The 13,310-nt window shown below is 45.1% G+C and overlaps 2 protein-coding genes across 2 annotated transcripts; both read left to right on the forward strand.

Annotated features, from left to right (window-relative positions):
* Positions 1–9,497: 9,497 nt before the first annotated feature.
* On the forward strand, positions 9,498–10,908 carry LOC122640519 (disease resistance protein L6-like). Its single transcript, XM_043833732.1, has 2 exons — positions 9,498–9,659; positions 9,807–10,908. The coding sequence occupies exon 2, from the start codon at positions 9,865–9,867 to the stop codon at positions 10,891–10,893; it is 1,029 nt and encodes a 342-aa protein (XP_043689667.1). The 5' UTR covers positions 9,498–9,659; positions 9,807–9,864; the 3' UTR covers positions 10,894–10,908.
* Positions 10,909–11,490: 582 nt separating this feature from the next.
* LOC122640913 (disease resistance protein RUN1-like) lies at positions 11,491–12,107 on the forward strand. Its single transcript, XM_043834196.1, has 2 exons — positions 11,491–11,912; positions 11,998–12,107. The coding sequence occupies exons 1-2, from the start codon at positions 11,538–11,540 to the stop codon at positions 12,043–12,045; spliced, it is 423 nt and encodes a 140-aa protein (XP_043690131.1). The 5' UTR covers positions 11,491–11,537; the 3' UTR covers positions 12,046–12,107.
* Positions 12,108–13,310: the final 1,203 nt, after the last annotated feature.

The raw sequence follows: 13,310 nt of genomic DNA on the forward strand, positions 1-13,310 counted from the left end.
AGGCTTCATGCCTAAGACGACATGTCAACACTGAGGCTTCATGCCTAAGGCGAGTGTTGGCTTCATGCCTAAGGCAACATGCCAACACTGAGGCTTCATGCCTAAGGCGACATGCCAACATTGAGGCTTCATGCCTAAGGCGATATGCCAACACTGAGGCTTCATGCCTAAGGTGACCTGCCAACACTGAGGCTGTGTGCCTAAGGCGTCATGCCAACACTGAGGCTTTATGCCTAAGGCAACATGCTAACACTGAGGCTTCATGCCTAAGGCGACCTGCCAACACTGAGGCTGTGTGCCTAAGGCGTCATGCCAACACTGAGGCTCTACGCCTAAGGCGTTAACCAACCAAGGTCCGAGGATCACCAAGGCACGACGCCACTACCAAAATCCCATGACTATCAAGGGTCAGAGAGTATCAACGCGCAAACAATCACCAGGAGACAATGCAGTCAAAGAGAAGCAAAAGCGATCACAAAGAAAGAGTCAAGTACATACAAAAGCAAGCATCACAATCCAAAAGTTATCATCCAAAAAGTCAGCATCCAGAAAGAACATCTATAAAATCAGGAGGCATCTAGTGGAGTAGCAGCCTCTGATCCAGAAGGAGACATCATATCAGCCTCAGCCGGACGAGCAACACTCTCCTCTGGTAAGACCGCACCCTCCTCTGTCACCACAATATCATCCTCAGGAGAGACACGAGCCACTATAGCAGTCTCAGGTAGCAGCGTAGTGACCTCAGGGAACCTTGAGAAGTCATAATCACGGGTCTTCTCCAGAATGCGAACCACCAAGTCCGAAGAAGTCAAGACGCTAGGAATGAAAACCAACTTACTCCTAAGGTCACCAATAGAAATAGAAGCTTTGGAGGCCCTACGACCCCTACTAGGGGTGGAATCTCTAGAAACCTCCTCCTCCCCCTCACTAGCAACAGGGGAAGGCAAAGAAGAAAAAGTATCCGCGAGGGAAAAAGACTCCTCAAGGGATCCAACCACGACCACAGTCGGATCAGAGTCATTAGGTGATGACATGGATAAATAATGAAGCAGACTAGCTACTTGCTCAGAGCAACGATCTCCCAGACAAGAAGCTAGCAAGAAAAATGAAATGAAGACCACCTGCAAAGTATAAACAGCTGATCCATCACAGACAAGAAGAAGGAGGGTGGACAAGCATGAGGGTCCATCACACCCACGCCGTGGCCACTATAGGCGCGGCCTCACACCCACAGGTACAGCCATCCCAGGCGCAGCCTCACACCAGCAAGCGGCGGCCACCTAGGCGTGGCCTCACGCAGGCGCGGTGACCCAGCTGCCTCACGCCCGCAGGCGCGACCACCCCAGGCGTGGCCTCAAGCCCCACAAGCGCCGACGACCCAGGCGTGGCCTCACGCCCCACAGGCGCGGCCTCGCTCCCGCAGGCGCAGCCACCCTAGGCGCGGCCTCACCTAGGCGCAGCCTTGCATAAAAAATAAAAAATAAAAAAAAAATAAAAAAAAAAAAAAGAAGGAAAAAGAAAGAGAAGGGGTCGAATTTACCTCAAGGGGAAGGCGATCGCACGGGGAGGCAGGCACACAACGACGCGGCCACACCACTGACACGATCAAGTGACAGAGACCACCAGAGGCAAGGCACTCAAGCCAAGCACCACTGAAGCCCTCCTAGCAAACAAGACGCCAAGTGAGCACAAAGCAAACATAAGGACCCAAAATCAAGCAAAAATGGATGCTAGGCTAGGTGACCCAAAGACAAACACATGATGGGCACCAAAAAGAGGACAAAAAACAAGAAAGAGGAATGAGAAGTGAAAGAAGAGAAAGTGAAGGAGAAGGACATATGTCTACAAAAAACAAAAGATGAAAAAGTGCAGGAGGAAAGGTTTGAACCCCCAACCTCTCCTACCTCATTACTAGAGTTACAGGCAAGCCCCGTAAGGAAAGTCTATTTGCAGCGGACCCCTCACTATGTAAAGGCATCTACTCTCTTGGACATCCTATCCCAAGAGAGTGGGGGGCAAATGATACATCCAATATTCATCGGGCCAATCAGTGGCCGCCACGTGTCACAGGGTGACCCGCTCCAGAACCAAGGGAAACGAACCAGGGTCCCAATACCCGAGCGCGGCCAGTACCAAGGCGTGGCCTCCACTCGGGCGCAGCCTCACCTAGGCGTGGCCACACCCAGGAGGCCTCTCACCCAGGCGCAGCCACACCCAGGCGCGGCCTGCACCCAGGCGTGGCCACCACTCAGGCACGGCCTCACTAAGGCGTGGCCACACCCAGGCGCGCCACACCCAGGCGTGGCCTCACCCAGGCGCGGCCACCACTCAGGCGCGGCCACATCCAGGCACGGCCTCTCACCCAGGTGCGGCCTCACCCAGGGGTGGCCTCACCCAGGCGCTGCCACCACTCAGGTGCGACCTCACCTAGGCGTGGCTACACCCAGGCGCGGCCTCTCACCCAGGCGCGGCCTCACCCAGGCGCAGCCACCACCCAGGCACGGCCTCACCTAGGCGCGGCCACATCCAGGAGCGGCCTCTCACCCAGGCGCGGCCTCACCCAGGCTCAACCACATCCAGGAGCGGCCTCTCACCCAGGCGCGGCCATGCCCAGGTGCAGCCTCACCCAGGCGCGGCCACCACTCAGGCGCGACCTCACCTAGGCCCGACTACACATCCGGGCACTGCCTCACCCAGGCACAGCATCGTGGACACAAACGTGAGGTGGGGGCCACTCACCTATGACCCGATCGTATCGCTACAAGACTCATGTCACCACCAGGACTCTAGGCCACCGCTTAGAAGTCACGTCATCTAGACGGATTCAAGCACCAAGGACGTTATCACCATACGCGGGTATCTATCCACCAAGGATCTTGATACCACTAGGACACTCCCCCCCGCAGGGAGATGATCAATCAAGATAGAGCCCCATCACCCAGGGCCTCTATCCACTCAACGGCACAATCGCCATCAAACTGGGACTCTCCACACCACCATACGCTACTATAAAAGGCAAGGTACACAACCCCATAGGGGACATCTAAACTCATACTGAATAATTACTATTCATCTATTTGCGCCAGGAGATCTAACTTTGGCATCGGAGAGCCCTAGGCCGAGATCACACCGGTTCTCTCTGTTGACCCCTTTGGTCCACTTGCAGGTGACGGCACTCGCAGCACCGCTCGACGATTTCTTGACGCAACACTAAGCTTGCATTATCCTTTACCACATGTACACATGAGCAGATGTTCCACCTACATGACAAATCCATGGATGGAGCACTTGTAATATTTTCGTCCATTGTTCTTGGGTGTACTTGGCGTTGTTATGAAGCAACGGACTGTACAAGCCACGCATACGACCATACGATCCAGATCACTACCTCCACCCATCTAATTTAAGAAAATTGCACAAATTGATCATGCTATACTATTTCAGCCCATGTTTTATTAGTGTCTCAAAATTGAATATCTTAGGACTTGGACTGGATCTTTTCAAAAAAGTTGATTTATTTTCATTCAACTAAAATCCACTTAGAACAACTAATGTAATAACAAAATCGTACAAACAAATATCTATTTGAAACTTCAAGTACAAGAGGTAAAATAACAATCTCAACTTTAGGTTTTCAATGTTCACAAAGGCTCCGTCTAATAGCAAGTAAAAGGAAAGGAGGGAAGTGAATTGATTTGAAAAAGGAAAAAAGGAAAAAAGGAAGTTTTGTAATTGAGTTAGGGTAAAATGAAAGAGAGAGAGAGAGAGAGAGAGAGAGAGAGAGAGAGAGAGAGAGAGAGAGAGACGGACACTCAAAAAAGATCGTTCACATTACCTAGATCTGGCGGTGGTGAGCCTCGTCGGAATCCCTTGAAGAAGAGGAGTAATGGCGATGAAGAACAGAGAGGATGTTGATACCTGGTCTTCTTGTTCAGAGGGTTGGAGGTTAGAGGAAGGGATCGTCGTGGGTTCTTTTGGGTTAGGGAGTAACCTAACTTACTAAGGGTAAAAATTGCTCATATGGCTTTCAGACCGTTGAATGTCACTTAGTCCACATGGCAGTATCTAAAGGAGGTGCTGGAGGATCCAGCTCCAGCCACGGCTGGAGGAGAGCTGGATCCTGGTTACACCACCCCTAGGCTAACCCTGGTAAAACCATTAACCAATCCTAACCTAACCCTGGTCACGACCAAGCCCTTCCTCACTCTCCCCTTCGTCTCCGAGTGAGACTCCATCTTCCCCACTGACAACACATAAGACTATTTGGGAACATCTTCTCCGACGATATTGCCATCTGTGGCTCTGCATCTCCCCACGGGGCCTCGATTCAGCTGCCACCATAGCAATCACTTCTAGTACCATTATGACCCCGCTGTTATCAGTGCTGCAACCCCTCCATTATACCCCTGCAAGTACCGCTCCTCTATGCCTTACTGGTTTTAATTTTACTGTTCCGCACTTCTTTTTTTTTCTTCCATTTGGACTGTTCGTCTGTTCGAGGTGATCCTCATATTAGATTTTAATCCTATTATAAAACAATAATGGGACCCAAAAATCCCTGTTAAATCAGTTCTAACTAAAACTATTTGCAACGCCAATTTGGGTCTTCTAATTCATGCTGCGAGGAGGAAGAAGTGGAGCCAAACTCCTGAAATCAAGATATCATGTTTTTTTTTTTTTTTCTCTTTTTCCCCATTTTCAATTCAAGCTATAGGTTTCAAAACTAGTTGCAGAGCCAATTTGTTGTCCAACTTTTTTTTCTCTCCCGTTTTCAATTCAAGCTATAACTTTCAGTCACCTATCCCATTTTATTTCACTACCAACCTCATCAATTTTCTAATTTTTTATTCAATCCGTCAATCCTTCTTATCTCTCCCTTTTTTATTTCAATCTTTAGTGTTTCTTCTATTTTTTGATTAAATTCCTCACTTCTTTAATTTAATCTCTCCGTCATCTTCATCACAGAGGGAGTGAGGAGGTTAGGAAAAACACGGGAGGATGGAATTAGGGAGAGGGAGAGTAAGAGTGCAAGAGGGAGGGCATGTTTGACTGTTCCGCAAGGGGGTGATGAGGATTCTCTTTCTCTCTCATTTATGTGCTAGGGGTGGGGGTTGCGAAGAGGAACGGGGAGAAAGAACAAAGGAGGGTGGGGACTGGGGAGGGGTTGTAGAGGAGATGAGAGTGGGGCAATGTGTTGGGGGAAAAAATGGTCAAACCGGTTTCCCACCTGTGTGTAGGATACCGGAGGAAATACAACAACACATTCTATTACGAATAGTAGTTGTGAATAGTAACTATGCGGGACCCACGTGTACACAAAAATGATGACGTACAAAATAGTAAAAACAAACTCAGACACGAGTATTTACGTGGTTCGGCTATGCCTACATCCACGGGTGTAAATGAGAGTTCTTTACTATAAGAGAATGGAGAGAATAGCAGTACAAGTAATAACACTTTGGATCTTGACCCAAACCCAACCCTGTATCCAACACCGGATACCCCTTATACACCCTCACCCAACTCACACTCTCCAACACTTGAAGAGAATACCCAATATACCACAAGTTCTGACCCACTCACAACTCACTTGTTCACCTCTTGAACTTTATGATGTTCAGTGTATAGAATTCTTCTCTTCTTCCCTATTTATAGGGAAAACCAATTGAGAGGGAGACTAAGGTGCTTCTTGTAGCACCGGCCTTGTACTCCCCATGTGTAAAACACCAAATTGGTGGTGTGTTGACACATGGTGAAGGGGTCGGCACCCCCCCCCCCCCCCTCTTTTCCTTCTTTGCATTTAATGGCCGAATGGGACTTTGCCCTTATACAAATCAAGTCTTTAGACTTGCCCTTATACAAATCAAGTCTTTAGACTTTCCTCTCTCTCTCTCTCTCTCTCTCTCTCTCTCCCCGCTTCTTCTTCTTCTTCTTGCATTTATTTCTTTGACTTATCCTCTCACCATTTTCTTTGATGGTGGAGTGTGTGTGAAGAAGAGAGAAAGAGAGATTGTCTCTCTTATGGGTCCCTCCATGTGAGGAGGACCCCAACAAACTCCCCCTCCGACTTACAAGGAGGAATCTCTCACAGCTTGCCATGTCAACATCTGTGTATCCATACACAGGCTCGTCACCATGACGATCACCAATCTTCTCATATCGTAGGAGTGCCTATTGTAGCTTACTAATCCTACAACATGGTTTTTTGACTCTACAAATGATTTACAAATTTCATTCTTCAACTTGCGCATCCGCAGTGCGTGTATCATTCTGTGTACACCATCGTCAATGCCCGTACCATTCTGTATTCTCCACTTGTTTGCAATTTTGTGTACACTGCCCATATACAATTCTGTGCAGCGCTAGTCCCTCAAACGAACATCTCTTGATCGTGGTACAAATCTAACTTCACAGCGATCACTTGTGCTTCATCATGCAATTACTCTACTTGCATGGCTTCAACATTTATCGGTATTCCGATTTACCTTCATATACTGATGTGGTGGAACTCTGGTAGGCGGGTATCATCATCGCCATCGACACCATCTACATCTCATCATCTTGTTGTACGTCTCTCCCATCATTAGTTTTATGGGTGAGGATCTGGAACAAGATTAATGAGGCATTTTACGAACACTTGAGGTCTGAAAAGCACTAGATAACATCGCCGTCTGGGTAGACGGCAGTGGTGGTTGTATTTCCATCTGTCTTCTCCTCTTGCTCCTCTCTCTCTGTATCTCTTTTTAGCTTTCTGCACTCCCTCTTCATATGGCCCTCCTTTTTGCAGTAGTGGTATATAATCCCTTTCCTCGGTTGGCTTTTGCTTCTCCCCCTGTTCTCTGTAACAAGTGCTTCCTCATGAGGCTTGTTCAAAGATCCCCTTCTTATCTCTTCATTCAAGAGACTTCCTGTTACTTGCCTCACTGTGAGTTTCCCGTCTGGTGCCGAATTGCTAAGAGACACCAATCAGGTAATGAACTAAGAAGTAATAGGGCTTGCAATTCATAGTCAAACACCATTTTCATCGAGGAGAGCTGGTTTACAATGCTTTGCGCCTCATTCAAATGTTCTGCAACTAAGCTTTCTTCTTTGTACTTCAGGTTCACAAGCTTCCTTAACAAGAAAGCTTTGTTGCCGGCTATCTTCCTTTCGTACATGTCTTCAAGTTTCTTCCACAGTGAATGTGCTGACGTCTCTGTGGATACATGGTGGAAAATGGTATCGTCCAGAAATTATCGGATAAATCCGACGACTTTTCGATCCAGGATCTTCCAATCAGCATCAGACATTTTTTCGGGTTGCGCCGTAACACCCTAGACGGGTGCGTACAAGTCCTTGCAGTAAAGCAAGTCCTCCATCTTCGCTTTCCAGATCATCCAGTTGCCTCCACTCAAGCTGACCATCTTTGTTGAAGTAGTTCCCTCCATTGCCATTACACACGTTCACATGAACCAGGCTTTGATAACACTTGTTGGGGAAAAAAATGGTCGAACCGGTTTCCCACCTGTGTGTAGGTTACCGGAGGAAATACAACAACACAATATATTGCGAACAGTAGTTGTGAATAGTAACTATGTGGGACCCACGTGTGCACAAAAATGATGACGTACAAAATGGTAAAAACAAACTCAGACACGAGTATTTACGTGGTTCAGCTATGCCTACATCCACGAGTGTAAATGGGAGTTCTTCACTATAATAGAATAGAGAGAATAGCAGTACAAGTAATAACACTTTGGATTTAGACTCAAACCCAACCTTGTATCCAACACCGGATACCCCTTGTACACCCTCACCCAACTCACACTCTCCAACCCTTGAAGAGAATACCCAATACACCACAAGTTCTGACCCACTCACAACTCACTTATTCACCTCTTGAACTTGATAATGTTTAGTGTATAAAGTTCTTCTCTTCTTCCTTATTTATAGGGAGAACCAATTGAGAGGGAGACTAAGGTGCTTCTTGTAGCACCGGCCTTGTACTCCCCATGTGTAAAATACCAAATTGGTGGTGTGTTGACACATGGTGAAGGGGTAGACACCTCCCCCCTTTTTTTCTTTCTTTGCATTTAATGGCCGAATGGGACTTTGCCCTTATACAAATCAAGTCTTTAGACTTTCCTCTCTCTCTCTTTCTCTCTCTCTCTATCTCCTTCTTCTTCTTTTCTTCTTGCATTTATTTCTTTGACTTATCCTGTCACCATTTTCTTTGACGGAGGAGTGTGTGTGAAGAAGAGAGAAAGAGAGATTGTCTCTCTCATGGGTCCCTCCATGTGAGGAGGACCCCAACACAATGGTGTTTTGCGAAGAAGGAGAAGGCGAAGAAGGAGCATACAAGGAGAGAACTGCTCGCTCCTTGTAGAGGACCTGAGCCAGACTCGGAGACGAAGGGGAGAGGGAGGAAGGGCTTGATCGTGACCAGAGTTAGATTAGGATGAGTTAATGATTTTACCAGGGTTAGCCTAGGGGTGGTGTAACCAAGTTGAAAGTTAATTTGAAGTTTTTAAATTGTGACCGTTGGATATGTTTCCTCCATGTATCATCCACCCAGGGTTACTGCCAGGGAAATTGTAGATCAACAACTTGAGGGGAGAAAAATCTGGTCGGGTGTGGGTGGATTCTGACTGGATTGATTAAGCATGGGTATGGGATTTGTGTGTGGGCTTGAATTTTGGTGGGTAATAGCTGTTAGATGAGGGATAATGGAAAGAAATAATTTAGACAAATCAGGAGGTAGTGTTTGGTGTAATTGTCCTTCCAAATAGTTTGAAATTATGGAAGGTGTGAGATGGTTATTCATGTTAGATGGGTTTAAGGAAAGAGATAATGAGGAATGGGATTGGTGGTGCAATTCATGGTAGGATAAGTGATGGGTGGTCTGGGTTATTAAGTAACCTGGATTAGGTCCTAGTTCCCCGTACAGGAATACTTTTTATTTCCTCTGTTGCCACTTTCTTCCTCGTACATTTACATTTACAGAGCATCAGGAAACAAAACCGGCACTTTTTTTCCATTAATCATCTATCATCTTCAATCATCGTAAACCAATTCGCACACAAATAGGGAGCTCCTTAACAGATTCTTTATCGTTCATCATCTACCTTCTTCAATCAACACAAATCAATTCGCACACAAATAGAGCTCCTCCTTTACAGACTCACAATCGCATCTATCTATCTATCTACACCTGCTATCTTCATGGAGCCATGGGCTGGATCTTCAAGTACTTATGACGTGTTTATCAACTTTAGAGGCGAAGACACCCGCAATATCCTAGTTGGCCACCTTTACATGGCTCTAAAGGATCGTGGAATTCATGCTTTCATTGACAGCAAAGATCTGTGGAAAGGGAAAGATATTGAGCCGGCACTTCTTGAAACAAAAAAAACCCCAACCCCCGCGGTGCCCGCCAAAAAAAAAAAAAAAAAAAAAAGGGTGGGTCCCCCCCCGCCCCCCCCCCAAAGCCGGGAACCCAACCCCCCCCCCCGCATTTTCCCCATCTTCTTCAAGGTTAAGACATCGGACATCAAGAATCAAACTCGATGTTTTGAGATTTCACCTCAGAGACATGGCAAGGAGGCGCCTGAAACCCTACAGAGATGGAAGGACACTTTGCGAGCGATAGGAGATAAGAGTGGATGGGTTTTCAACAACGGGTAAGTCTTAGTCCCTCAAAAGTACTTTTTATCATTTCAAGTAAATTTCTACAATTCTAGTAAAAAATAAATATATCCTAATAGTAAGTAAGATTTCTTCCAGTTATGTTGTGACTTGTGACTTCTTTTTCTGTGAACTAATTACAGGGATGATTAATCAGAGTTGGTCAGGTCAGTTGTTCAAAGTACTTGGATACGATTGAATATGGTTCCCTTGATAGGTGTTAAAAACCCTGTTGGATTAGAATCCCGCATTGAATCTGTGTTATCTCTACTATTAAAAATCAGTTCTACGGAGGTTCAATTCTTGGGGATATGTGGTCTAGGTGGCATTGGGAAGACAACCATTGCGACAGCCGTATACAACTGCATCTTTAAAGACTTTAGTAAGAGTTGTTTTCTTGAAGACATTAGAGAGCAAGCATCACAACCCAATGGTATAATTTCTTTGCAAGAGAAACTTCTCTACAGTATCTCTCGAGAGGAAATAAAAATATGCAGTTCTAAAGAAGGATCAAGATTGATAAAACAAAGACTTGGAAACATAGATAATCTTCTCATTCTTGATGACGTGGGAGATCGTACCCATTTGGATGCATTGGTTGGTGATTTCAATTGCCTCGGTTCTGGAAGTAGGATAATAATAACAACCAGAGATCAGAGTGTTCTAAGTGGAATTCCTGAAAATAATAGGATAATATACGAGCCAACAGAATTAAATGAGAAAGAGAGTCTTCAACTCTTCAGTTCCTATGCTTTTTCAACAGACCAACCTCCCGATGATTATATGCAGCTTTCAACTGACATAGTACACACTACAGGAGGGCTCCCCTTAGCTTTGGAGGTTTTGGGGTCTGATTTATCAATCAAAAAAGATAAAAAAATATGGAAAAGCTTGCATCGGATATTAAAACAAATTCCTCATAATGATGTCTATGGAAAGTTAAAGATAAGTTATGATAATCTTCAAGATGACATTGAGAAAGCCATGTTTCTCGATGCTGCTTGTTTTTTCATAGGTTGGGAGGAAGAAAAAATAATTTCCATATGGGAAGCTTGTGGCTTTGAACCGAGATACCGTATAGATCGTCTCCATAGAAAATGTCTGTTAAAGATTAATAAATCGAAAAAATTGTGGATGCACGACCAGATTCGAGACATGGGGAGGGCAATCGTCTACAAGCAAAGCCCTATGGAACCTAGTGAACATAGCAGGTTGTGGTCTACATCATGAAGGTATTAAATTGTGGTAAGGTAAGAGATAAAAACCTGAATTATTTTCTTTTATGTTTCTTTGTTCTTTTACTTGGTTATTTATTTTTTCTATTGTAGGGGAATGAAATGGTTGAAGGCCTCGTTCTTAACTTAAGTCCGTATGACAACAATTGTTTACACACTAAAGGCTTTAAGAGGATGCCCAAACTAAGATTACTTCAAGTTGATGGAGCAGCCTTGAAGGGGAGCTTTCATTGTCTTCCTTCCAGTTTAAGATGGCTGAGTTGGAACAACTGTCCATTGGAAAAACTACCTACCGATTTTTATCATCAAGAACTAGTTATGCTCGACTTAAGTTATGGTTTCTGGAGACAAGCTTGGAAGAACTGGCTTGGACATAATGTGAGTAGTATTTTTCTTTTTCTTTCTCTTATTTTATATCCGAGTATTATTATTATTATTTTTTGATATTGATAAACACGCAAACTACATGCTAGTACCCAGAAAGGTTAATTGAGACCGCAGAATGACGGATATACACAATACACATCACACTCACACACCCGATGTGAGACTAAACCCACACACCCAGCGCAAACAGCACAGCTTATAACTGAATATTATTGGACATTAATATTTTATATTCATCTCTTTGTTTAACAGATGTTTCAACAATTGAAAGTTCTGAAACTCAGTTGGTGTGTGTCCCTGTCTGAATGTCCTGACTTTTCAGGAGTTCCTCGCTTGGAGAGGTTATATCTTGATAATTGTTTTGATTTGGTTAACTTGCATGAAACCATTGGAAAGCTTCAGCAGCTCGATTACTTGAACTTAGTCAATTGCTTTTCACTTGAGAAACTCCCAAACAGTATTTGTAGGTTGAGTTCTCTCCAGAAATTTATTCTCACTGGTTGCCACTCACTCAACGAGTTGCCTCAGTCTATTGGTGATCTAAGAAATTCTTTGGTTGAGCTTTACTTGGACAAAACAATGATTAAAGCACTGCCTGATGGTGTTGGACTGTTGAAGAAGGTGGAGGTATTGAATCTTTCATGCTGCCCAGCGGTAGTAAATCTGCCAAGATCACTGGAGAATATGAAGTCCTTAAGCCACATTCACCTAGCTGGATGTGGCAGACTTCGATACATACCAAAGCTTCCCTCGAGTTTAATTGAACTTCGTGTTCTTTGCAAAGCATTGGTAAGCTTACCAGACATGCAAAACATGAAAAAGTTGGAGTTATTTTGCTTTGAACAATTTCGTGTAAAGGTGATGCCCTTTCCCATACTCTCCAATGGTGGGAGCCTTGTGCACATGGAAAGGCTTAAGACATTATTTTTACATTATTGGAACCGTAATTAACAACTGTGAAATATTTGAAAATCAGTAATTAGTTTCCCTTTTTTTTGTTTTTACGGCCTGTGCTGTGCAGACACTAGGCAGTGCGCAATGACCGCCTACCCCCACTAGGGCAAGGCGCTTGGGCAGGGGTAAGGCGGTCATTGCGCACCGCCTTTGTGTTTGTGCAGCACAGGCTGTTGGGGGCAGCCGCATATTGTAGAAGATCTGGATGGGGTGGGGGGGGGGGGGGGAGATAAGGGAGAGGGGGGGCAGTAGGCAAAAGCTTACAATTACTGTTAGGGTTGCAATTTTGGCCCTGTCGGCCTGAACCCGCCCTAAGCCCGAATAGGATCTGGGCTGAGATAATTGGCCCTGAGGGAGGGTTAGGGCTGGAAATTTCTGGTCCTAAGTTAGGGTCAGGTTGGGCCAGGGTTGAGACCTCGGGCTAAGTCTGGCCTGGCCTGGCCCGACTTGACCCTATTTTAAGTTGTACTATAAAATATATATTGATATAATATATAAATTATAAACTTTAAACGTAAAATTGATAATTTTCTCTCGGATCCATTCCAGCCCATCCATTTTCTTCCCCCTCCCCATGATCAGAGCCAATCAGGTTCAGCCCGGCCTGATCCTGAGGGCGGGTCAAGGTTGGATTTTTCAGGCTTTGAGTCAGGTCGGGTTGGGCCTGGGCCCAACTAAAGGGACTTAGAGTTGGGCTAGGGTTCTATAAAGTCTGGCCCAATCCGACTGTGTTGCAACCCTAATACCAGTTATAGTTTCTCAAATTGATCATTGACATGTTTTTTTCCATAATTTCCTCTTACAGGTAAAGCGTCTGCCGGATAACATCCCTAAAGTTTTTAGACAAGTTGGGATACGTTTGCAAGAGACTGGCAAAGGTTCGAGCTGTAAATACATGATTCCTGATGATGAGATCTATTGCAAGTTAATCATGCAAGTTTCTTTCACTGCCTCGGTACATAAACACATTCAATTGAATGATGTAACGCATTCAATACAGAAAGAAATCATTCTGGAAATTGAAGCTTGTATCCATGGCAAAGATAAAAAGACCTATTGCGAAACTAGGTT

The sequence above is a fragment of the Telopea speciosissima genome, chromosome 9 (assembly GCF_018873765.1).
Source record: "Telopea speciosissima isolate NSW1024214 ecotype Mountain lineage chromosome 9, Tspe_v1, whole genome shotgun sequence".
In the NCBI taxonomy this organism is placed as follows: domain Eukaryota; kingdom Viridiplantae; phylum Streptophyta; class Magnoliopsida; order Proteales; family Proteaceae; genus Telopea; species Telopea speciosissima.

Coding starts and splice junctions, on each gene's coding strand:
- LOC122640519 (XM_043833732.1), top strand. CDS start 9,865: ATGGTTCCCTTGATAGGTGTTAAAAACCCTGTTGGATTAGAATCCCGC.
- LOC122640913 (XM_043834196.1), top strand. CDS start 11,538: ATGTTTCAACAATTGAAAGTTCTGAAACTCAGTTGGTGTGTGTCCCTG. Junction 11,913..11,997: donor GACTGTTGAAGAAGGTGGAG/GTATTGAATCTT, acceptor ACATTCACCTAG/CTGGATGTGGCAGACTTCGA.